Below are 25,482 nucleotides of genomic sequence, written 5' to 3' on the forward strand. Positions count from 1 at the left end.
CTTCTAATTTCCAGGTTGACATTATACATTTTTTTGCTACAATGTATAGCCTGTGTAACCAATTATATTGTATCAAGTGTAACCTCGTGTTTATTGTATTTCTCATGGTTCCAGAGCATAGCTTTTCCCAAGTTTCATTCTTTATGTTTAAATCTTGTTCCCATTTTGTTTAGGTTTACAGTTTGTTTCCTCGTTCTCCTTTTCTTGCAGTTTAATATACATGTTTGTTATGAATTTTTTAATTATCATTGTGTCTGTAATCACATATTCAAAATTGCTTCCTTCTGGTAACTTCAGACTGTTTCCCAATTTGTCCTTCAAGTAGGTTTTCAGTTGGTGGTATGCAAACCTTGTATCGTGAGTTATATTATATTTGTCCTTCATTTGTTCAAAAGATAATAATTTATTTCCCGAAAAACAATTTTCTTTTCTTTTGATCCCTTTTCTCTCCCATTCTCTGAAGGAGAAAGGGATTAGTTGATTTGTGTCAATATTAATTTTGGTAGTTGATAATTTATTTTATTCCTTTCTACGTGAGTCTTCTTCCAAATGTTGAGCAGATGGTGTAATACTGGTGAATTCCTACGTTGCACCAATTTTTCATCCCTCTTATAGAGTATATACTCAGGTATCTTCTCCCCTATTTTATCTAGCTCTAATCTGGTCCAATCTGGTTTTTCCCTTGTTTGATAAAAATCTGATAGGTATCTTAATTGTGCTGCTCTATAATAATTCTTAAAGTTTGGTAGTTGTAAGCCTCCTTGTTTGTACCATTCTGTTAATTTATCTAGTGCTATCCTCAGTTTCCCCCCTTTCCATAAGAATTTCCTTATCATTTACTTTAGCTCCTTGAAGAATTTCTCTGTTAGGTGAATTGGTAATGATTGAAATAGGTATTGTATCCTTGGGAATATGTTCATTTTAATACAGTTTATCCTTCCTATCAGTGTTAGTGGTAAGTCTTTCCAGTGCTCTAAGTCGTCTTGCAATTTTTTCATTAATGGCTGATAATTTAGTTTATATAGATGGCCGAGATTATTATTTAGTTGCATACCTAGGTATCGAATTGCTTGTGTTTGCCATCTAAATGGTGATTCTTCCTTAAACTTTGTGAAATCCGCATTATTCATTGGCATTGCCTCACTTTTATTTGCATTGATCTTGTACCCTGATACTTCTCCATATTCCTTCAATTTTTTAATGTAATTCTTTTATTGATATTTCTGGTTCTGTTAAGTATATTATAACATCTGCAAATAGACTGATTTTATATTCCTTCTCTTTTATTTTCATCCCTCGTATTTTAATTTCTGTTCTTATCAGTTCTGCTAGTGGTTCTATAGCTAACATGAACAGTGAGGGAGATAGTGGACATCCCTGTCTTGTTGATCTGCTTAATTTAAATTGGTTTGATATATATCCATTTACTGTCACTTTCGCCAATGGTCCCTTATATAATACTTTAATCCAATTAATATATTTCTCTGGTAGGTTGAATTTTTGTTAAAAAATAAATAATTCCATTCTACTCTGTCAAAGGCTTTCTCTGCGTCTAAAGCAACCGCTACTGTTGGAGTTTTGTTTCCTTGTAGTGCATGTATTACGTTAATGAATTTACAGATATTGTCTGTTGTCGTCTTTTTTTAATAAATCCAGTTTGATCTAGTTTTACTATTTTTGGTACACAGTCGGCCAATCTGTTTGCTAATAGTTTAGCTATTATCTTATAATCTGTGTTAAGTAGAGATATTGGTCTATACGATGCTGGTGTTAGTGGATCTTTCCCCGTCTTTGGTATTACTGTAATTATTGCTGTTTTGCATGAATCTGGTATGTTTTGTGTTTTTTAAATTTGGTTCATTACTTCCAGGAGAGGAGGAATTAATAAGTCTTTGAATGTTTTATAGAATTCTATTGGGAGTCCATCCTCTCCCGGTGTTTTATTGTTCGGTAGTTTTTTAAATATCTCCTGTATTTCTTCTCTTTCAAATGGTTTTATTAATTTATTTTGCTCCTCTGTTTGTAATTTCGGTAGTTCAATTTTAGTTATAAATTCATCTATTTTGTCTTCTTTTCCTTCGTTTTCAGTTTGATATTATTGATCGTAGAATTCCCTGAAGTTTTCGTTGATCTCTGTTGGGTTATATGTAATTTGTTTGTCCTTTTTCCTTGATGCCAATACCGTTTTTTTAGTTTGTTCTGTCTTAAGCTGCCATAATATTTCTGTTTTGTCTTCATTATGTTCTTCTCCACCTTATATGTTTGTAGTGTTTTATATTTTATTTTTTTGTCTGTCAATTCTCTTCTTTTAGTTGTATCTTCCTTTATTGCTAATTCTTTTTCTGTATTTGTTATTTCCCTTTCCAACTGTTAGATTTCTCGATTGTAGTCCTTCTTCATCTTAGTTACATAACTTATTATCTGTCCTCTGATGAACGCTTTCATTGCGTCCCATAGTATAAATTTATTTTTCATTGATTCTGCATTTATTTCAAAGTACATTTTAATTTGTCACTCAATTAATTCTCTAAAATCCTGTCTTTTAAGTAGCATGGAGTTTAATCTCCATCTATACATTCTTGGTGGGATGTCCTCTAGTTCTATTGCCAATAACAGGGGTGAGTGATCTGATAACAATCTAGCTTTATATTCTGTTTTCTTAACTCTTCCTTGAATGTGGGCTGATAACAGGAATAGGTCTATCCTTGAGTATGATTTATGTCTACTCGAATAATATGAATATTCCTTTTCCTTTGGGTGTTGTTTCCTCCATATATCCAAAAGTTGCATTTCTTGCATCGATTTAATTATAAATTTGATTACTTTTTTCTTTCTGTTAGTCTTTTTTCCAGTTTTATCCATGCTTGAGTCCAAATTAAGGTTAAAATCCCCTCCTATTAGTATATCCCCTTGCGTATCTGCGATCTTCAAAAAGACATCTTGCATAAATTTTTTATCTTCTTCATTAGGTGCGTATACATTGAGTAAATTCCAAAATTCTGAATATATCTGACATTTTATCATTACATACCTCCCTGCTGGATCTATTATTTCCTCTTCTATTTTGATTGGTACATTTTTATTGATTAATATAGCTACTCCTCTCGCTTTTGAAATATACGATGCTGCTGTTACATGTCCTATCCAATCTCTCTTTAATTTCTTGTGTTCCACTTCAGTTAGATGTGTTTCATGTATGAATGCTATATCAATTTTTTTCTTTCTTTAGTAAATTTAACAGCTTCTTCCTTTTGATTTGGTTATGTATTCTATTAATATTTAAAGTCATATAGTTCAACATGGCCATTTCATACTTTGTTTATCTTTCCTTTCCATTTCCTCATCACCACCTTCCCTTCTTATCCATGTTTTCTTTTTTTAAACACATTGTAAGACAACATTTCTAAAACATAAAATATTTCCACTATTCCCATATCTAAAATTCCTTTAACCCCAATAGTCCCTCCCCTCTCTGAGTTGCCCTTTGTCCCTTGTCGGGCAACCACATCTCCCCTCTTCATTTGGATTTGCGAACCCACTCGCAAGCATCAACTGATTTCGCAGTGAATGTTATTCTTCCCCACCCATCCCCACCGAAAAGATTTTAATCTTCATATATAACAAAGCTCACTCTCTTAATTCCCTCCTTACTTCCTTTCTTCCCTTTCTTTCTCTTCTTAGTTCTTACTTATACTTTCTTCTTCTTCTTCATATATAGTTTGTTGTCATTTTTGTTCTTGTTTTATCTCTTCATCTCTCTGTCTGTTTTGTAGGTGTTCTGCAAATTTTCGTGCTTTTTCCGGATCCGAGAACAGTTTGCTTTGCTGCCCCGGGATTACTATTTTAAGCACCGCTGGATATTTTAACATAAATTTATAACCTTTTTTCCATAGGGTCGTTTTTGCTGCATTAAACTCCTTCCTCTCCTTCAGGAGTTCAAAACTTATATCTGGATAGAAAAAAAATTTTTGACCTTTGTATTCCAGTGGCTTTTTGTCTTCTCTTATTTTTTTCATTGCTTTCTCCAATATATTTTCTCTTTTTGTATAACTTAGGAATTTTACTAGAATGGATCTTGGTTTTTTTTTGTGGTTGTGGTTTTGGGGCTAATGTTCTGTGTGCCCTTTCTATTTCCATTCCTTCCTGTAATTCTGGCCTTCCTAGGACCCTGGGGATCCATTCTTTTATAAATTCTTTCATATTTTTGCCTTCTTCATCTTCCTTAAGGCCCACTATCTTTATATTGTTTCTTCTATTATAGTTTTCCATTATATCTATCTTCTGAGCTATCAGCTCCTGTGTTTCTTTAACTTTTTTATCAGATTCTTCTAATTTCTTTTTTCAGTCATCTACCTCCATTTCTATGGCTGTTTCTCGTTCTTTCACCTTGTCTACTCTTTTTCCTATATCTGTCATGACCATATCTAATCTATGCACTTTTTCTTCTGTACCTTTTATTCTTCTTTTTATTTCACTGAATTCTTGTATCAGCCATTCTTTTAATGTTTCCATATATTCTGTAAAAATATTTTATCCATGTATTGTCCCTTCCCTTCATCTTCCATTTCTCTGTGTAGAGTTTGATGTTCTCCCTTCTCTTCTTCTGAGTCCAGTCCAGGATCTGTGTCCTTTACCTCTGTCTCTTCTGATCTTCTTGTTGGGTTGTTTATTTTATTTTGTTGGGTATTTTTGTTTTTATTATTTTTATTCAAGGTGTCTTGGTCGTCTTCCTCTGGGCTGGTTATCTGTTGTTTCTCTGATTTCCTTTTTTTATTCTCTTCCTTCTTGTTCCCGTTATTTTCTATAACGCTCCTGTTGAGCGTCTTGCTGTCGTGTTATACTTGTCTGTTTCAGCTGTGGAGATTTACTCCTCAGCTGGTCCCCCCTCCTGTCAGTGTTGTTTTTGTCTTGTGCATCGCGCATGCGCAGTTGCGCACTTTTCTTTGGCTCCGTGAGCCATATTTGTAGTCCTGAGTTCAGTGTTTCTATTGACCTCAGGAAGCGGGCTTCTCTCTCCACAGTGGGCTTCCTTGTACAGGTAAGGCCTTCACCTTTCTCTTCCGACATCTTTCCTTCTTCTTTTCTTCCCATTGTTTTTGATTTTTCTTTCTTTGCTGCCATTTTCTCCACACTTTTATTTTTAATTTGTTATGGTTTCTGTGTTTGTAGCTTTGTTTTTTCTTTACTTTTTTAAAACTTTTCTGGAGAGGGCTGGTATTTTCTTACCGGTCTCTACTCCATCACGTGACTTCCTCCTTTTGAATTACCTCTAACTCATATTTCCTGTTTTTCAGCCTCTAACACACTTCATTTCTCTCTTTCTTCTTCCACCCTCCGTCTCTTTTCTTCCACCCTCCGTCTCTCTTCTTCCACCCTCCGTCTCTCTTCTTCCACCCTCCGTCTCTCTTCTTCCACCCTCCGTCTCTCTTCTTCCACCCTCCGTCTCTCTTCTTCCACCCTCCGTCTCTCTTCTTCCACCCTCCGTCTCTCTTCTTCCACCCTCCGTCTCTCTTCTTCCACCCTCCGTCTCTCTTCTTCCACCCTCCGTCTCTCTTCTTCCACCCTCCGTCTCTCTTCTTCCACCCTCCGTCTCTCTTCTTCCACCCTCCGTCTCTCTTTCTTCTTCCACCCTCCGTCTCTTTCTTCTTCCACCCTCAATTTCTGTCTCTCAACAAATATTCCCTCACTTATATATTTCATTATAATCCTCTGTATTTGTATTTTCCTCATCCAATACTTAACTTCACAGTTATAATGCCTTACAAATAGGAATCAGTTCCTCTTTTCTCTTGCTCTGCAGGTGATGGTTGTAACAAAAATGTATCAACCTCCATTGCTACTGTTGTTCCAGACACAAGCTTTAAATTAGCTTGAAAAACCAATTAACGAATAAATCACAAAAACTACAATTTTCAAATTGAAATGGACGAGTCCCCATAAAATGTTATGGAGTCCAGAGGACCCCAAAACCCAGCAGCAATAGATATGCACGACAAAGGGTCACTTAAACTAAAGTTGTTTTTAATCATCTTTGAACATGAAAATTGAATCAAACTTTAACTTATCTCCATCGACTTACTTAACCTCCCTCTAATTCTAAGTGCACATGTGTGTAATGTGTATACAAGTTTAGAAAAGTTATTTGGATCACAGTCCAATCTCACTGGTTGCAGGCAATTCTTGAACTGTGCATAGAAGTTAGCATTAGTAAAGTTCACTGGACTTTGGTGCTTAACAGGTAAATGGTTACCACTCAGGAGGGTTCTTGTTGGTTTTCAGAGAGAATTTTCTTGTTTCAGGACATCCATCCCAGTGTCTTGCTGATGAAACTTGCCCCTTTCAGGGTTCTCCAGATGATAACCTTTTTCTTTCAAGTCACCAGAGTTTATTTCTGTTTCTTGTATTCAAAGGGAAACACCAGACAGCCAGTCCTCTCTTTTGACCAGGCCACCTTCCAAAGCTTGCCAGCTTGTCCCTCTGGAACTGAAGTCCATGTCTCTCCTCTCTCACTCCCTCCCTCCCTCTCTGAGAGCAAAGCTGTTCTGCCTCTGCCTGCAAAGATCACATGCGCTTCCAGACAGCAAATGCTTTTCTGACAAAGCTGCTGCTGTATGCTGCTACATTGTTGCCTTTTGCAAATAACAGTCCATCATGAGTCTGTGAGCACTCTGCAGAACTCATGGAAAAAATTCGGTGATTTAAAGTGTTTGCTTGTGATCTGCTCTAACAAATCTTTCCCAGTTTATCTCCCAAACATCTCAATATTCTGTCATAGATGCAACCTGCCTGTGGGATTGTATATCACAGAGGACAGACTACACATTACAAGGTCTGTCCCAACATTGCAAGGCTACCGCTTGTTAATGGTCATTCTGCTCTAATGCTCCTTCACTGGCCGAACAAATGAACTCCAGAAAATTTATTTATTTTCCAGTCAGAAATTATATAAAAGATAGGGCTTGGAAGGTTTCACAGTGAAGACAGACATTCTCATCATTAGCACTGGCTGTTGAAAGAAGCCGATCAACCAAACATTGGTTTCAAGCATCTCCACGCCACAAAATGGTAGTTGAAAGAACACACTCACTAAAATTGCCTCCATTCCTTCAAGCACATGAAAAAGAACAGACATTTTTTCTCTTTGCTTTCATAGTCCTTAGCTCATTCCACTTGACTTGTTAACAGAATGCAATGGGAATGAGCAACACTGGTCTGTGTGTGGAAACAGGAACGACCTTATCCTCTTCACTCAACTCATGGTTGTGAGAAACAAGTACCTTCACAGAAATTGCTCGAGACAAAAATTGAGAACAAAGAACATTTATTATACAACAATGGAAAGTTGGGTGCTTCCCCTTACCCTGGGAATACACACAGATACTGAGGCTGACCCAACTTTTATACATTTCATTTCAGTACAGAGATACCTTCCCCTTAACATACCTTGAGGGAATTTTATTCCAACCATTATAACTTCAGAAATGCTTCCTGGCATGCATCTGACCAGATAAATAATTCTTTCTTTCCAAGTAGTTTTGTTAATGGGAGTGCAATTTCTGAAAAATTTTTACAAAATTTACGATAGTAGCCAATCATACCTAGAAATCTCCGAAGACCTTTCTTATTACCAGAGATAGGGAACGCAGTGATAGCCAATACTTTCACACCAACCGGTGCCACCTGTCCCTGGCCTACCACATAACCCAGATAAATTACAGTGGCATGTCCAAACTCACTCTTGTGCAAATTCACTGTGAGGTGTGCTTCCACTAGTCTCTGAAATAACTGCTCTAATTCAAGTATGTTCTTCCCATGTATCCTACTAATTATTAAATCATCAATATAGACTCCTGTGTGCTCTAAACCATAAATTACTGCATTAATCATTCTCTGAAATGTGCCATGTGCATTTTTCATCCAGAAAGGCACAACATTATACTCATATAATCCCGAAGGTGCAACAAATGCAGAAATTTCCCTGTCTTTCTCTGTCAAAGGAACACACCAGTATCCTTTTAAGAGATCAATCTTTGTAAGAAACTTAGCCTTCCCCATCTTATCTATACAATCATCTATTCTGGGATGAAGGAATGCATCAATCTGTGTCACCATGTTTACCTTTCTATTATCTGTACAAAACCTAATTGAGCCATCTGGCTTAGGCACCCAGAACACAGGGTGAACTCTAATTTGAACTTGATTTTCAGATGATGTCATTTTTGAGCATATAATCCACCTCTTGATCCAACAATCTGCTCATTTCCTGATTAACTCAGTAAGGATGCTACTTAATAGGCTTGGCATCACTGACCTCCACATCATGACAAGCCACAGTAGTTCTTCTTGGAACATCTGAGAATATATCCTTAACTTTCATAAGTAATGTCTTCATTTCATCCCTTTCTGATTTAGTCTAATGCATTAACTTGGTTTCTAAGTTTTGCAAAACTATGGATTTTTTTCAGCCTGAGGCTTATCACTTTCTATGCTCCATGACCTTCCCTGAAACTTATGTCCTCCTTGCTTTCCTCTATAACTGGCATCTTGGTTGGAATCCTAGTCTCCTCCTCAGCCATTTTCTCAAAGTAAGGTTTAAGCATGTTCGCATGACAGACCTGTGCCTCTCTTCGATGATCAGGCATCTCAATGACATAGGTGGCCTAGTTAATTTTTGAATTCACCTTATATGGTCCTGAAAACTGAGCTCTCAAAGGGTTTGACTGCATTGGAAACAAAACCAATACTTTGTCACCAGGTTTAATGTCCCTAATTTTTGCTTTTTGATCATACAGATCATTTTTCCCTGAGCAGTTTTTAAATTTTTCCTTGCCATCTCGTAAGCCTGATGTAATCTATTTTTAAATTTGAAAACATAATCCAACAGATTTGATTGTATATCATTATGTATCCACTGTTCCTTCAAAAATAGTAATGGACCCTTGACTTCATGACCAAACACCAACTCAAATGGACTAAAGCCAAGAGACTCCTGAGTTGCCTCTCTAAAGGGATTCCTTCATCCCAATCCTTTTTATTTTCACACAATAAGCCCTCGTCATATTTTTTTACAGTTAAATGGATCCTTTCCAAGGCCCTTTGACTTTCAGGATGATAGGCAGATGACACAATTTGATGGGCTCCCAATTCATACACCACCTGTTGAAATATTCCAGACATAAAATTACTCCCTTGGTGTGAAATATTTTAGCATAGCTTTCACAATCGTCTTTGCTTTAATGTTTCTCAGGAGAATAGCCTCTGGAAACCTTGAAGCTGTGCACGTGAGTGTTAACAAATATTCATTTCCTGCTTTGGTTTTTGGCAATGGGCCAACACAATCCACTATCACTTTCAAGAAGGGCTCCCCAAAAGCAGGGATGGGTTGTAAAGGTGCCACTGGTGGTCCATGATTAAGCTTGCCCACCAGTTGACAAGTGTGAAAGGTTCTACAAAAGTTCACAACGTCCTTTCTTAATTTTGGCCAATAAAACTGCTTCCTTATCTTTTCTACCATCTTCTCCACTCCAAGATGACCTTCCAAAGGTATACTGTGAGCCAACTTTAATATTTCATTCCTGTAAGTTTTGGGAATTACAACTTGCCTTATTACTGCCCAACTTTCACTGGCAGGTATCACTTGTGGTCTCCACTTTCTCAACAATATTCCATCTTGAACAAAGTAACCTACTGGCACAGTTTCAATCTCCTGGTTAGGCAGAATCTTATCTCTTATCCAAACAAGATCAGGATCATGCTTTTTTCTGGTTATTAATTCTTCTCTTGACAACAGCAAAGATGGTTTGTCCTCAATGCTTGTCTCCACTATAGGAAAATCATAGACTTTCTCTACCCCTACCTTTTTTCTAGTCATGGCTCTCGTAATGGCACATGCAGGGTAGATTTCCAAATCCTTTTCAGACTCAAACCAATGGCTTATTTGTGAGTTTCACTGCAGGTATGACTTTACCCTCTGTTAAATTATTCCCTAACAAAAGAAACTCCATCCACCAACAGACTTGATCTTATCCCAATCGTAACCGGGCCATTAACTAAGTCTGATTTCATCACTATTCTATGCAAAGGTATAGGCTCTGCTTCACCACCAATACCTTTAATTAAATTCACATTTCCAGTATCGGTCTCCTCACCAAAATTCAAAACGTTGCTTAATACAAATGATTGGGCTGGTCCAGTATCCTGCAGGATTTTAACTGGCACTTGATTGGATCCTTCTTTAACTGAAATGAAACTTTCAGTCATGAATGGTTTAAAAACCAACTTTCTCACTCTGAACACACGCAGTTAGTCCCACCCCTTTCTCTTTCTTCCTTTTCAGTACAGGACAATTTGCTATTATGTGCCCTGGCTTCTTACAATAGTGGCAAATAACACTCAATAAATTTTCTTCAGCCATTTTTCTTCCTCTCTTCCTTTAACCTCACTTCTAGATTTTCTTTCTACTCTACTTGGATTATCAGCAGTATTCCTTTAAAAGGTTTTCCCTGGTGTCCACTTAGACTTGTGAGTTAAAACATATTCCTCTGCGAATTTAGCTAATTCTTGCCAAATTTTTATATTTTTCTCCTCCAAGTACACTTGAACATTGTCAGGAACACAATTTTTAATCTCCTCAATCAGAATGATTTCCCTCAATAAATCAAAGTTATTTTCTACTTTCATTGCAGCACACCACCGATCAAAACACACAACCTTCCTATAAACAAAATCCAGGTAAGATTGGGTTACTGCTTTTTTTAAACTCCTGAACTTTTGTCTATAAGCCTCTGGGACTAGTTCATAAGATTGGAGTATAGCCTGCTTTACAAATTCGTAATCAGCTGCTTGTTGCACCATGAGACACAAATATACCTGTTGGGCTTTCCCTTTAAGAACACTTTGTAGCAGGAGTGACCACTGGTCTGGTGGCCATTTTAAATTTACAGCTACTTTCTCAAAATGCTGAAAAGACTAGTCTATTTCAGCTTCCTCAAATGGAGGAACTAACCTCACTTCTCTACTGGCCAGAAACCTCTCCTCCTGACCAGCACATGGGTTTTGGGCTTCTCCCTTCCTTGCATTAGGGTCAGCTTTAATTTAGCTAGTTCTAGCTCATGCTTCCATTCTTTCTCTCTCTCCTCCATTTCTGCCTGCCTTACTGCTTCCTGTTCGGCTTTCCTTTCTGTCTCTCTTTTTTCCTCTAACTCTAGTTTTCTCAAAGCCAACTTTACTGCCCCTGAATTTTTCTCCTTTGGAAACTGTTCCAATGCAGCTTCTTCAAATACCTCCTTTCCTACATAGTGCTTAACAATCTTTTGGGCAATTTCCTTTTTTTTCATCCCAGTTCTTACAGTTCTGACTTTTTAGCCATTTTTAAATTAACCACTGAAGGGTTAGCTGTGAACTGGTCATTATTCATAGTTGCTAGGTTTTCTGCTGGTGATTTATACACTCACCATTTATTTTTAATTTCAAGCTGGAGGTTAAATCAAACTCAGACGACTGATATCTAAGCACAAGTCAATCGTCCCTAAAGCTTCCAAATTGGTTTGATCCTGGATGATTACCCCAAATTATGTTACAAGATCAAACCAGCAACCTCAAAGAAGGCAGATCACACAGGGGTAAAGATGAACAATTACTTTTTTTTTAAACTTTATTTATTCATTCAAAAAACAAATAATATGACATATATAACAATTAACCATAAACATGAATGTTATTTTTTTTATATATATAAAAAAAGAGAAAAGAACCACCCCCCCCCCTCAGCCAACTCTCCTAAGGAGAGCCATAAAGAAAGAAAAAAGAAAAAATATTAAAGAAAAATTAAATATACATATTAAGATCTAATCAATGTAAATTGAAATGTAAATATTCTGACTATAACAACCACTTATTAATTTAAAAATTATAATTATCACGTGAAACATACATAATTTTTTCTATTATTGAACAATTTCATCTCATTATGCCATTTATTAATATCAATCATATTTATATCTTTCCACGTACTAGCAATACATTTTTTCGCTACAGATAAAGCTAAATGTACAAACAGAAGCTGAAACTTATCTAATCCCAAGCCATTCAAAGGTTGCAAACTACCCAATAAAAATACTGTTGGATCTAAAACTATTTTAATCTTATGCAGATATTCTAAAAATGATTTAATTTTCTTCCAAAAAGATTGTATATGTATACATGACCAAATGGCATGAAAAAAGTTCCAACCATATCACCACATTTAAAACACAAGTCTGATTCATGAAAACCATACTTTATTAATTTTTCAGGTGTTAAATATAATTGATGTAAAAAATTATAGTTAATCATTGCATAATGGGCATTTATCAATCTAGTTACACTATCAAAACAGATATCCAACCAATCATCTTTGGAAAAAATAAAACCAGTATCCACTTCCCATTTACTTTTAGATCTATCCCAACCCTACTTATCCATACCATCCTGTAATATTTGATACATAGATGAAATATAACCCTTCTCTGGTACCTTCATGTCTCACATTTAGTCATTTTAGGTAAAATCATATCTTTACCAAACATACATTTTACCAAAGATCGAATTTGATAATAAAGAAATAAAGAATTCTTATCAATATCAAAATCTTCCCTCATCTGATTAAAAGATAAAAATTTACCCTCTTTAAAACAATCTCCCAAATTTTTCACACCTTCAAATCTCCAATGCAATAAACTTTGATTATGTATTGAAAAAGAAATAAGTTGATTATTATACAATGGAGTCAAAGCTGATAATTTACTCCTAGAGCCTGTCATTTTATTTTTCTTTATCCATAACTTCACTAAATGTTTTAATATAGGCACATTATATTGTTGTAATAAATTTATATTCCATCTAAACAAAAAGCGATGTATTTCAAAGTCAGAAATATTTGCCATCTCAATTTTGGCCCAACTAGGAGGCCGTTCCAAATCCATCAAGGAACTAATAAATTTAAGTTGGACTGCTTCATAATAATTTTGAAAATGTGGTAAACGTAATACCCCTAACTCATATTTACAAGTTAATTTATTCAAAGCCACTCTCGAAAATTTACCTCTCCATAAAAACTCCCTAACCATTTTATTCAAATCTCAAAAAAAATTTTCTTAAAATTATCTTGCACAGCATCGACTGATTTTATACATCTATTAATATCACTCTTAACTACAGTGATTTCTTGTTTCATAGTTGACATTTCATCACATAAGATATTCATTTTTATTTTTATCTGTATAAATCCTTGATTCATCTGAGTTGATATTTGTTTTGACATATTGTCCATTTGACAAGCAATCCTGACCAAAACAGAGAACACTGAATCCATTCCAGATTCCACCTCCACTTTTTGAGATCTGCCTCCTTTAATTACAGGCTCCTCCTTCTGGACAAAATTCTCAAAAGGTAAGTTCCTCTTCTTCCTCAGTCATCATAAATCCTTTAGCTGAACGGATGCGGGTCTGGACATCCGACGCCGGAACCCCGACCTCTTTGGGACATCGGCGATCATGCTCCCCACAGCCCATACTTTTTCCAGCAATTCACGGACCCGGGATGCCCCATGAAAGCCGGGCAAAGCCACCGGACGCACAGGAGTGTCCTGCGATGCTACACTGCGCATCCCCGGGCCACACAGCAAGGTCACGGGTTCGCTGGTCCCCTCATCAGCCATGCCACCCACGCGTATGGCTTCACGTGAACGTGGGTCAGCAACGGCCGAACTCACTAAAGTGTTGGTGCCATCTTGCGGAGGCAGGATCGGCGCCGGAGGCAAACTCGAACGGGCTGGAGTCCTCCGAGCCTTGGAGTCTCCCAATGACGATTCCAAGGATTTGGCTATGCAGGTAGGCCTCAGTTCTTGTGCACTTTTGTATGGTAATTTTTTCTGAAGTTGAGGCTTAGATTTTTACACATTAGTTGCCATAATAAACCACTGTTATTTAAACAACTGTAAATATTATTGTAACCACTTTTATGCTTTTTAAAAACCAGGTATTTAGTAATCAAGCTGGGGAAAGGTGGAATACGTGTCTTTCTTCTACGCCATCTTGCCACACCATCCAGAAAATCTGACATATTACTTTATAATATTCAGAAGTATAATGGTTGGAATAAAATTCCCTCAAGGTATCGATTAGTGTGAACAATAGTCATCGTTCCTTCTCCCATCTGAATCTTATGAATTTGTTTTGCAACTGACATTCCTTCAGTTGACGAGTCCACAGCTTACCCGATTTTTCACCATGAATATAAAAAAGGATCTTACTCCTTAATGATTGCTGTTCAATAGGTTAAGTAGAAAGAAGATCAAATTTGGTTTTGTTCGACTCATAAATTTGGAAATTTATCTTAAGCATGTTGTGAATCTTTGTTTCATCTGGTTAATGAATTCCAGTCTTTCCTCATTAGTCTTCTTAATATTAGCTGTATAATAAACAATTTCCCCTCTCAGATAAGCTTTCATCATATCCCATACTATCAAATTAGACTTAGTTGGTGAAGAATAATTAGTAAAGAAAAGCTTTTATTTTTCATGAAATTCAAAAACTCCTTATCCGAGAGTAAATTGGAATTAAATCTCCATTGCCTTTTTGAGATAAGAATGTACAAAGTTTAATTACTTTATTGCTTTGCCACCCTCCTGGCAGCTTATGTTTTGGATTGGAGTCTCACCAGTGGAAAACTGATCAAACACTGGTTTCAAGCATCTCCACATCACAAAATGGTGGTTGGAAAAACACTCTCACCAAATTCCAGCCTCATTACTTTAAGCACACGGCAAAGAGCATACATTTTTTTCTCTCTGCTTCCACTGTCGTTAGCTCATGCCACTTGGCTGTTGTTAATTCTTTTCTGGCCAACAGAATGCAATGGGAATGAGCCACCCTGGCCTGTGTGGAAACCGGAAAGAGCGCAGAAACCAGCAATGCTTAAAACAAATCAAGGCCCCTTTACCTCTCAACTTAACTCATGGTCAATCGTCACAAGCATCGTGCTCTTTCAGGGAATTAATCAGATTCACCAGAGAAGGACCAGGAATTAATACATCACTCAAGATAGTGCAAGGGTTTTCGGAGTGTGCAGAGTGAGAGATTGTTCACCTCCTCCATTGTCTCAGTTTGCAGTTTCAGGAGGAGGGCAAATTTGCATGATCATTTTTGCCTTAAAATAGATGGAGGTTTCTGAGTACAGCCCATGTGGGAACTCAACTTGGTACATCTCAAGTCCACATTCCAAAACTGCCTTCCTCCTGGTGCCCACAGTCAGTCCAACATTTCCATCAAAAGCAAAGTGCTGCCATTCCATTGTTCTTTTGGTGAGCTCAGGAAGGGTTTGTGAAGAGTTCACAGTTGGGCTATGGGAAATGCTTGTGGCCGTTTTTCACACAGCAGGGTCCCCTGCACAGCAATCTGTTATTCACCATTTCCCATAGTGCTGTTGATTAGCAGATGAAATTTCTCAGGCCTCTCTGAATAACTTCCATTTTGTACTTCAAAATAGGGTCACAGATCATTATGTACTATTGTGAGGGCAGTTGTGGCTTCATTTTCATGCTTCATTCGACTCAGCAGCTCTTCCTCAACGCGACCACCATTTCATAAGCTGCAGCTTCAAACCCCTCCTGGGAAATGCATGAGAAGTATTTCCATTAATTACTGTGACAAAAGGGAAGATCAAGTAGAATTATATCAGATCTCAATAAAGGGTCACGACTCAAAAGATTTGGGGGAAATCACTCTGGTCATTCCTCTCCAGGAGCTGCTGCGGCCCTCCATCTGCACATTTTTTGCTTGGGATTCCTGCATCAACAATTTTTCTGATTCTCCAGAAAATCACTTCACGATTTGTCAATATTTTGTTCAACATTTTAAACAGAGTTAGATAAGAGTTCTGTGGATATGGAAGATGTGTGTGAAGACCAGTTAGGCAGACTCAAATGCAACCTTCACCACCCTCTTTGCGTTCTCCGTCAAATCCTTCAGTGCATCACTTAGTATCTTGTAGGTCATGACAAATGACGATCCTGCACCGAATATGGAGCCAATGACTGGGATGAAGTCTAACGCCAGTTCCATGGCTGAAACGGTAACAACAGCAGCACCCCAACCCACCCTTAAAATAACATTTGGAGTGATTTCCCCCAGCAGGAGAGGTTGGACTACTGCATTCAGTTTTTCCACAGGTTTTCCAGACCTGTTGGCCAGTCTTTGAAGAGAAGCTTCATCCAGACCCATGCACTTACGGAAATGGACTATTGCTCCAACCATTATCCCTATGTCACAAGCAAGGGAGAATCCAGGAACAGGTACTGCTCCCAATGCTCCCGACAATGTGGCCAACATCCAGATGTATTTCTTCAACATCTCATTTTTCTTCCGAACGTTCTCCATGTTTGTATTTGGCAGGGCCAGAACGAAGATATGTTTCTTCACATTTGACAGATCAAACTCAAGGACTTTCTGCAAAAGAGAGAAATCAAACTGATCCTCCTCAAAACTGGATATCAGGAACACCTTGGGATATGGAATCCCTGCCCTTTCTAACCCCTTGACACAGTCATTCCTGATCGTGTCCAGCTCCTTTTCTTCATTAATTTTTCCCAGATCCAACTTCATTGAACGAAGGTCATTGTCAATCTTAGAGCGGACAAAATAGAAATTCTTCCCCAGCCGTTTAATCTCTTTGGCAAGTTTGGCATCACTTTCTCTGAATCGGCAATCTGATACAATGATGAAGAAATCATATTTTTTGAAATTCATTTTGCTCAGATATTTACCAGCTGGGAGTTGTAGGGATCCGATTCCTGGCAGATCCCAGTAGCAAACATTAGGCAGACTGGGATGTGGGTAGCCGGTTGGTTCCATTGTAGTTTCTTTGGTACCCACTTTGGCCGCTCCTTTGTCCATGCTCCGAAGTCCTCGCATAGTATTGATGAGGGTGGATTTTCCTGATCCTGAAATTCCAGTCAATGCGACGTTGAGCTCTGTGTTGTCCATTTCCGTTACCTTCTTCTCTATCAGCGATTTAACATTTTCTACCCCACCGGTCTCAAAATTGGACTTCAGTTTTCTGAGCTCTTCCATTGTGAAGAGCGAGGGGGTTTCAGACTCCGACTGAGCCGGCATTTCTCTGTAAGGAAACAGGTTTCATGATATTTCCATTGCAAGACAACCTCCAATTAGATAACACACCGCGGCATTCCCAGAACTGCTCATGTCCATCCCACCTGGATGTAAAGTATTCTAGTTGTTCTGCAGAAAAAGGAGTCCCCTCAACTGTGCACAGTGGACAATCGTAATGTGTGCAGGGACAAGCCTGAGTTTACATGGTGACACACGAGACCAGAGCTGCTGGAATCTAGAGAAAAAACAAACTGCTGGGGGATCTCAGCAAGTCAGGCAGTATCTGTGGGATGGTCGACGTTTCCGGTTGAGATCCTGCATCAGTTCTGATGCAGTTCCCAATTCAAAACGTCAACCAGCTCTTTGCTTCTTCAGATGTTGCCTCACCTGCTGAGTTCCCCCAGCTGTTGTTTAATATGCCTTGAAATAATGTAAACACCCTTGATTTAGCTAATGACATCTTGGATCTCAGTCTCATAACTCTAAACCCTGTAAGGACCTTCCATCCCTCCACACAGCAGCAACTTAACTTCAGTCCCATGTTTCCTTCCATTCACCCCTGTATCTTCACCCTTTAACCTCCCCTTTGTCCAGGCCCAACCACTTGCAACAGTATCATTAATAAGCTTCCTTGCACTAGAAAGTCAGATAAAGCAGGTTTCCTGCTGAATGTGAATAGTCAATTCCATTCACAATGATAATAAACCTGTAGCTGATTCAATTGTCTCACATCGTCAGTCACTTACGATCAGCCCTAACCTCTCTGAGGTGGTGTGTGGGTCAGATTTGCAGGTTCTCCCTGTGACTGTGTTGCTTTCTGACCCATATTCCCATTTCCTCCCACATTTTAAGTGAGTGCCAGTTGGTAGGGGAATTGATTGTTGTAAATTTCCCCATTTTGGAAGAATTTGTGACGTCAGAGCTCAAATTTATTTTCAGAGTATAAGCACGATATCACATACAACCCTGAGATTCTTTTCCTGATGGGCAAGGCCCAATTTCCACTTATCGGTTGTGTAAACTGTATTCAATGAAAAGATACCAAGGAAAGAAATGTAAAGAAAGGGAGGAATGAAAACAAAGTGACTGTGCGAATATTGGCACCTGATTGTACATATAAAATGCCCTCCACAATGTTTGGGATAGAGACTTTTTGCCCTCATTTGCCCCTGTGATCTACAGTTTTACATTTGTAATCAAACAATTCACATGTGATTAAGGTGGTGTCTCAAGGATACTCTGGGCAGGATCTTGAGGCCCCTTTAATGATTTTCTGAGCCTCCTTTAAGTGCCGCTTTGTGTAGATATCGTCAAAGGGTGAAGGGAGACCCTAATCAGCTTAACAGCTGTTTCAATCACTTCTGACCTCTGATCTGATACTTTACAGCTAACATACCACGCTATGATGTGACCAGCCAGGACACTCTCTACTATGTTCCTTGAGAACACTGTTAAGATAGTGGCTGGTTGCCTTGTTCTCCTCAAACACCTTAGGAAGTGTAGGCGCTGTTGTGCTTTTCTGACAAATAAAGAGGTGTTGTGGGTTAATGAAATGTCATCCTTTGAATGGACTCCAAGGTACTTTGTGTTCCCCACTCTCACTTCAAAGGAGCCCTTGCTATGTAGTGAGGAGTGGACAGTTGTCATCCTGAAGTCCACAGTCATCTTCTTTATCTTTATCCACAATGAGACAGGTGGCTGCTCTGCACCACTGAACAAGCCTTTCAACATCCTCTCTGTACGCCAAATCATCACTGATGCCAACTACTGGGTGACATCAGAAAATTTGTTGGAGTTGGGGGCGTGGCAAGATGGCGTAGGGAACAGACATGCCTTCCAGACCTCTCCTGACTCTGATTTATTGTTTTGTCTTTAAGTGCCCGTTAAAGTTCTTTTAAAAGATTATAAATAATAAGAGGTGTTGGATTAGTGCCTAATGGTTTATATGCAAAAAAAGGTAAAAGAAAACATCAACAGACTGTTAAAAAACTACATTTTCTGAAATTGTCTGAGCCTACTTGTTTACAAGAAGCCAGCGTCGAATGGATCCAGAGGAGGACGTGCAGAGTTCGGCATTGAAGCTCTGTTTTAAGCCGGTGAGGCTCTTTGAAGGTCGCATTCAACAGCTTTCGGACCAAGGACGGGTGCCAGTATTTCACACAACGGCCACTGTGAGTGCTGTTACTCAAGTCTTTGACAGTTGAATCAGCTGGGGCGTCACCAGCTAGAGAGTTAAAGAGCTGTCATTCGACTGCTACAGTGGTGGCGCTGCAAAATGCATCTTCAATTACAATGGTTTTTCCAGACATCGATTCAGTGAAGATGATTAAAGAGATTTGGCTTAAAGATAACTCTGATCTTCAGTCTCCTGGCATTGCTGGGGGGACTTTGAGAGGGATTTTTATACAAAGTCAAACTGCTAGAAAAGATACTAAATTAAGGGAAGGGACAGAAGATCCCGTGGTCTCCAAGGAACAGCAAGACCCCATTATGCCTGAATTTACTTCCGTTGAAATGTCTGTTAAGGATCTTGAAGATAAGATATATTCTGTATCAAGTCACTTAGCTAATTTTGTGAACCTGTTTATTTCCAAGATTAATGCGATGGCGGAAGTCATTAATGGAGCTTTTAAGCTTGAAACCATTGAAAGATTTGAAATGTGTGATCAAGGTTTAGTCGATGCACAGGATCAACTGCAAGATGAAAATAGAATAATTGAAACATTGCAGATCCAAAATAAAAATTTAGCAAAAAAGGTTGATTATTTGGAGAATCAATCTAGACGGAACAACGTGAAAATTGTTGGTTTGCCAAAAGGCATAGAAGGACCAGATCCAAGAAAATTTTTTACTGAATGGATTCCACGAGTGTTAGGACAGGATAAATTCCCTGAAGGTTTAATACTGGAACGTGCTTATAGAGTTTTAAGAAGAAAATCTTTTTCAGGACAGAATCCAAGATCTGTTTTGATCCGTTGTTTAAACTATTGTGACAGAGAGACAATTTTACGTACGGTTACTAGAAATGCCCAGCAAAATAGATCTCCTTTGATGGTTCAGAATAATCCTGTTTTCTTCTATCAAGATTGAAGTCAAGAAATTATGTTTCAATGACGCGAATTTAATTCTGTGAAAGAACGGTTGTGGAAAAAAAGACATAAGGCAACATTCAGGTATTCTGCGGTACTGAAGGTTTTTTAGGATGGAAATTAGCCAAAGTTCTTTGACAATCCTAAAGAGGTTATGGACTTTGCTCAGTCTCTACCAATCATGCAGTTTCAGGAACGATGTAGTCCTTCAAGGTCTCCAAAGAAAGAAGAGATGTAAGGTGGGATCCAGATTTTTAAAAGAAATGGAAGCAATGGTGACCGAAGTGGTAACGTTGATTTAAAAAAATAAATCTTTTATCTTTTTTTTTGAGAAGAGTTTAAATAGTTTAAATAATGATGATAGTTTAATGAAATGGGAATTGGGAGAGGGAACTGGGTGGGCACTAGTTTCCACTAGTTTCCACTAGTCATCAGCTACCTGTGAGTTATCTCACACCCAATATTTTGGGGGAGTTACTGCTTTGGGCGGTTTAAACAGGAGGAGGTAGTTGTGACCTCCGACCTGTTTTTTTTTCTTTTTAATTTTTGGGTTAAGAAGTGAAGGGTTTTTTTTATTATTATTTTTTAAATAATTTTTTTTAAAACTTTTTTTGTTTTCTGATTGTAATTGAGAGGGAATTAGGAGGTTTTTTTCTGTCCTTTTTTTTCTCTTTTTTTGGGGTTTTTTTTTCTCTTTTTTCTTTCTTTTTTAAGAGGATGATGTCACAGAAGATAAGTCAAAAATTGAGGATGTTGAATTAAATGAAGAGGAAGATTAGTATCGATATTTTTTTTGTTGTTAGTAATTTTTTTTGTTGTTAAGTTTTATCCTTTTTTTTGTAAGTGGGGTTTTTTCTATTTTATTTACAACATTGTTAATTAATTCTTCACTCTTTTTTTGGGGGGAGGGTTGGACTAATTTTAAATTAGATGATTAATGTTGTGTTATAATTATTGCGGGGGTTAATTTGTGTAGTTTAATGATGTAGTATTCTAATTTTTATTATCTTATTTTTTATTATTTCTTTAAATGTAATTTTTAATTTTATAAAATGTCATAAAATTTTAAATAAAGTTTAAAAAAAAAGAAAACTTGTTGGAGTTGAACATGGCAGTACAGTCGTGAAGTGGCAGCTGACCAGAGGGCCATGCACGCAACCCTGACAGGTGACATGGCTCCTTGTGATGGGACTTGTGCTTTTACTGCCAACCTGGACAGACTGTGGCCTTCAATCAAGAAGTCCAGGATCCAGTTGCAGAGTCACAGTGAGGACAATTTATCCACCAGCTTCTGTGGATTGATTGAGTCTGTTGGTCAGGAGCCTGATGGTGGAGGGGTAGCAACTGTTTCTGAACCTCATGGTCTTGTCTTACCTGGATCTGGAGTTTCCCATTATTAATCTCGCTCTTTAGCAGGGCAGCCTGTGTGTAGATGCAGTAATCCCAAACTTTCACTGGGAGACAGGTGGGCAGCTTGGAGAACTCCTGTCTTTTTCTTGTGCAAGTTTTCTCCTTTGAGAAGAAGGGAGACAGAGTGAGGGGTGCTGGTTTGTTCACTACAAATCTACGACACTGCTGGACAAATTGTCGAGTCAGTTGGGGTGCATACGATAACCCAAATACACCAGAGCACTGTCTCACGTTGCCTTGGTTTTCGAAGGAGATGGCGGTGAGAAGAATCTTATTTCCTCTTCAAACATCCAGGAGACAAGGACTTGTGGTGAAACAGGCACAGAGAGCTGAAGGAAATGGAAGTAGTGTGAGAGAGATACAACTATATAGATTTGTTTTTGGAAATAAATTAGGAAAGGTTTGTTAGTGTAGGTCACATACAAACACTTTACATCTTATTTGAAATACTGGATCTATGCCGCACGGTAAACATATCGGCTCAGAGCTTTTGCAAGAGCTTTGAAGAATGCTCAAGGGACATCACTAATGGATTGTTGTTTACAAAGGACAACAGATGAAAGATATTGTTGGAGCCACCTTCTGTCTGGAGATGTTCAAAGAGGGTCAGGGTCATGTGGTTACACAAGGAGAGAGGGGTCAAACAGTTTTCTCAGAGAGAGAGAGAGAGAGAGAGAGAGAAGAGAGAGAGAGAGAGAGAGAGAGAGAGAGCACTTGTACAGTGTTACAGCCTGCAAAAATAGCTGGGACTGGAACAGGACAAGCTTATGGAAAGCCCATTTTGTAAGAGGTCCTGGTCAAAGCCCTTGTGGTTCATGCAAGAGGAGAGGACTGGCTGTCTAATGTTTCACTTGGAGTAAGAGAAATAAAAAGGCACTCAGTCGTGACTGAAAAGTGGTTATCATCTGGAGAACCCTGAAGGAGACAAGTTTTGTCAGCAAGACACTGAAGTGGCGGGGTGTCCTGGAACAATAAATCTCTCTTTGCAAACAGACAAGAAACTTCCTGGAGGGGGGGGGGGGAAGGGAGGAAGGAGGGAGGAGGGGAGGGAAGAGTCCAGGATGGGGGGAGAGAGATCGAGGGGGGGGAAGGAGAGACAGGGGGGAGAAAGGAGAGATGGGGGGGGAAAGAAAGGAGAGACGGGGGGAAAAAGGAGAGATGGGGGAGATAGACCGGGAGGGGGGGAAAGGAGAGACTGGAGGGGAAGAGAAGACCGGGGGGAGGGGAGACTGGGGTGCGGAGACTGGGGGGGGAGGGGGGTTGGGGAAAGAGTGTAAATTTTTGTTCTTCTCCGGCTGCAAACAATTGGGTGGTTGGAGTGTGGGGATGAGAACACCCTGTGGTGTGAACAGTGAGTGATGTGTACACTGAGTGAAATAAGATGTGAAAGTGTAAAAACTATTTTCAGAGAGGGAGTAAACCTGCATTTGGAAAGGCGGAGATGAATCAGACTGGGGCTACGGTGGAATTTACTGAAGTGAAGGACCGACCAGTAATTCAGCAGCATCTTTCCTTTGGTTCCAAGATCCAAGGTAGAGCAGGAGATTGGATGCAGAGTTGGTTCACTGGCTGGAGGCATGTGTCGGATCATTTAGGGGTAGGGAGGTGTTGCAAGAGGAGCTAGGTTCTGGGAATGTATCGGAAAGAGATGATAACTCGAGACAGAGCCTGAAGATACAAAGGTGCGCAAGGGTGAGGAGATATAAACTGAGATGAGGAGGAACTGCTTCTCCCTGAAGAGTGAATCGCAATTCTCTGGCCAAGGAAAACAGGAGAGGCTGCCTCATTAAATGCATTTAATTCAGAAACACAAGACGGCTTCAAGCTCACATCGCCCCATTACACCCATGTGACTAATTAACCCTCTGAGGGGGGACCGACCGGTTGGAGGATGTGACTGTGAAGCTCTTCCCCCCCCCCCACCCTTCCTCCCTCTCCCCTACCCTCCCCGCCCACATATCCCCACCCCCACCCCCCCACCCCCCCACCCCCCCTCCTCCCCCCCCACCCCCCTCCTCCCCCCCCCCCACCCCCCTCCTCCCCCCCCCCCACCCCCCTCCTCCCCCCCCCCACACCCCCCCTCCTCCCCCCCCCCCCACCCCCCTCCCTCCCCCCCCCCACCCCCCCCTCCTCCCCCCCCACCCCCCTCCTCCCCCCCATCCCCCCCCCCTCCTCCCCCTCTCCCCGTTCCGAGAAACGCGGATTCCCGACTAAATCTGCGCGTTCTATAGTTGCGAGAGTTTCGCTTTCTCTTTCCCCTTCGATCCCCGCTGTAAATCCCTCGCTCACAAGTGAAATCCGGCCAGGAGGAAAGGAAATGTGGCATTGAACTAGAACGACCTCCAACTCTGCTCCTCATCGCAGCTCAGGTTGTTAATTGACTGACCGACCTGCGCCAATTGTTTGATGGACCAGACTGACTGCGAACGTCCTCCGAACCCAGCGCCCCGAACTTCTGTCCCTCCTCCGTCCCGTTGCCTCAGGTTGGAGAGGACATCCAATAAAAAAGGAGAAGCGGGCGTGACTCACTTGTTGCCGGGTGAATCATTTCTTCAGCACACCTTTCCGGGGTTGCTCCATTCACCTGGTCGCGGCGGCTCGGGTAGCTGTGCGCAATGGGAGCCCGAGTCCGGGTGGGGCGGGACGGGTACCCACCAACTCCCGCAGCTACTTGGACGACTTCTCTTCCCACACTGTCCCCTGTAAGGATTCCATTCCTTCCTCTCATTTCTTCCCTCTTTGCACCCCAGGATGAGGACTTGCATGCCAGATCATCTCCTACTCTTAACCACGTGGCATTAACTCACCACTCACCCGAGTATCCTCCATTACCCACATATCTGCCTGCCCCCTCTGCCCTCACGCACAAATAGTCCTCACCCACCTGCCTCCACACCCAACGCATCCATGTCCACCATTTCAACCACCTACTATGTGATCCCACCACTAGACACCAATTCGCACCTCCTTCCCTCTCTGTCTTCCCCAGGGACCGCTCCCTCTGTGACTCCCTTGTCCTCTTCTCCCTCCCCACTAATCGTTTCCTTGGGATCTACTGCTGTGACCACAGGAGATGCTCCACTTGTGCCCACACCTCCTCCCTCACCACCATTTGGGGCCCCAAACATGTGAAGCAACATTTCACTTGTGAATTTGCAGGAATCATCTACTGCATCTGGTGCTCCCATCGACTGGCCAGTCGATACATCAATGCAAATGCCTTTCATCACATTCACCCCTTCTTTGAGATAAAACCCAGCGGGGTGATGTGGCGACATGGAGCACTTACTGTACTTATTACATATGTACATCATTCATAGAGTCCATCACAGGTTCAGCCTGTCTGGTGGGCTCGTGATCCTCTGTGACATCTGAGGTGCTGGCTGAGGCCCCTGTTGTCCCTGCATTGAGCTCACAGGCCTATGTACCTGTGTGGGTGGAACCCTTTTCTATCTGTTATGGTGGGCTCCTTGCTGGTGAGATTTCTGTGTGGATCGACTGCCGCAGGGGCATGACTGGTGACTAGTGCTGGGGGTGGGGTAATACGACAGGCACTGTGTCGATTGACCATCAGGTTCTTCTGGGGTCACCTGATCAGTATTAGTGTACCCTGCCCAGACAGGTCTCGGACTGACACCGTGTCCTCCCTCCAGTCCAGGTATCCCACAAGGTATCTGTGGTATTGTGGGTTCACGTGTACCAGATGTACCCTTTCCACCAGGGGATCCGTCTTGTGGGGGCTAATATGTCTATGAATCAGTATCAGCCCCGTTATTGTCAGCCAGACTGGCATTGTGGTTCCAGATGCCAACGTCCTGGGAAAAGAAGAGTCTCTT

At 40.2% G+C, this 25,482-nt stretch overlaps 1 protein-coding gene across 5 annotated transcripts; it reads right to left on the minus strand.

Moving 5' to 3' along the window:
• Window positions 1–7,304: 7,304 nt before the first annotated feature.
• Window positions 7,305–24,134, minus strand: LOC138740696 (interferon-inducible GTPase 5-like). Of its 5 annotated transcripts, none has more exons than XM_069893726.1 (4): window positions 24,037–24,134; window positions 21,611–21,748; window positions 19,166–19,841; window positions 7,305–17,154 (listed from the first exon to the last, which is right to left on the minus strand). In XM_069893726.1, the coding sequence occupies exons 3-4, from the start codon at window positions 19,264–19,266 to the stop codon at window positions 15,948–15,950; spliced, it is 1,308 nt and encodes a 435-aa protein (XP_069749827.1). In that variant the 5' UTR covers window positions 19,267–19,841; window positions 21,611–21,748; window positions 24,037–24,134; the 3' UTR covers window positions 7,305–15,947. The 5 variants fall into 5 exon arrangements, with proteins under 5 accessions (XP_069749827.1, XP_069749825.1, XP_069749826.1 ...); XM_069893724.1 differs by having other exon boundaries at window positions 21,611–21,975; XM_069893725.1 differs by having other exon boundaries at window positions 23,936–24,118.
• Between the last annotated feature and the right edge of the window lie 1,348 nt (window positions 24,135–25,482).

This window comes from Narcine bancroftii, chromosome 8 (assembly GCF_036971445.1).
Source record: "Narcine bancroftii isolate sNarBan1 chromosome 8, sNarBan1.hap1, whole genome shotgun sequence".
Classification (NCBI taxonomy): domain Eukaryota; kingdom Metazoa; phylum Chordata; class Chondrichthyes; order Torpediniformes; family Narcinidae; genus Narcine; species Narcine bancroftii.

Coding starts and splice junctions, on each gene's coding strand:
- LOC138740696 (XM_069893726.1), bottom strand. CDS start 19,266: ATGCGACCTTCAAAGAGCCTCACCGGCTTAAAACAGAGCTTCAATGCC. Junction 17,155..19,165: donor CGCTGGCTTCTTGTAAACAA/GTAGGCTCAGAC, acceptor GTTTCCTTACAG/AGAAATGCCGGCTCAGTCGG.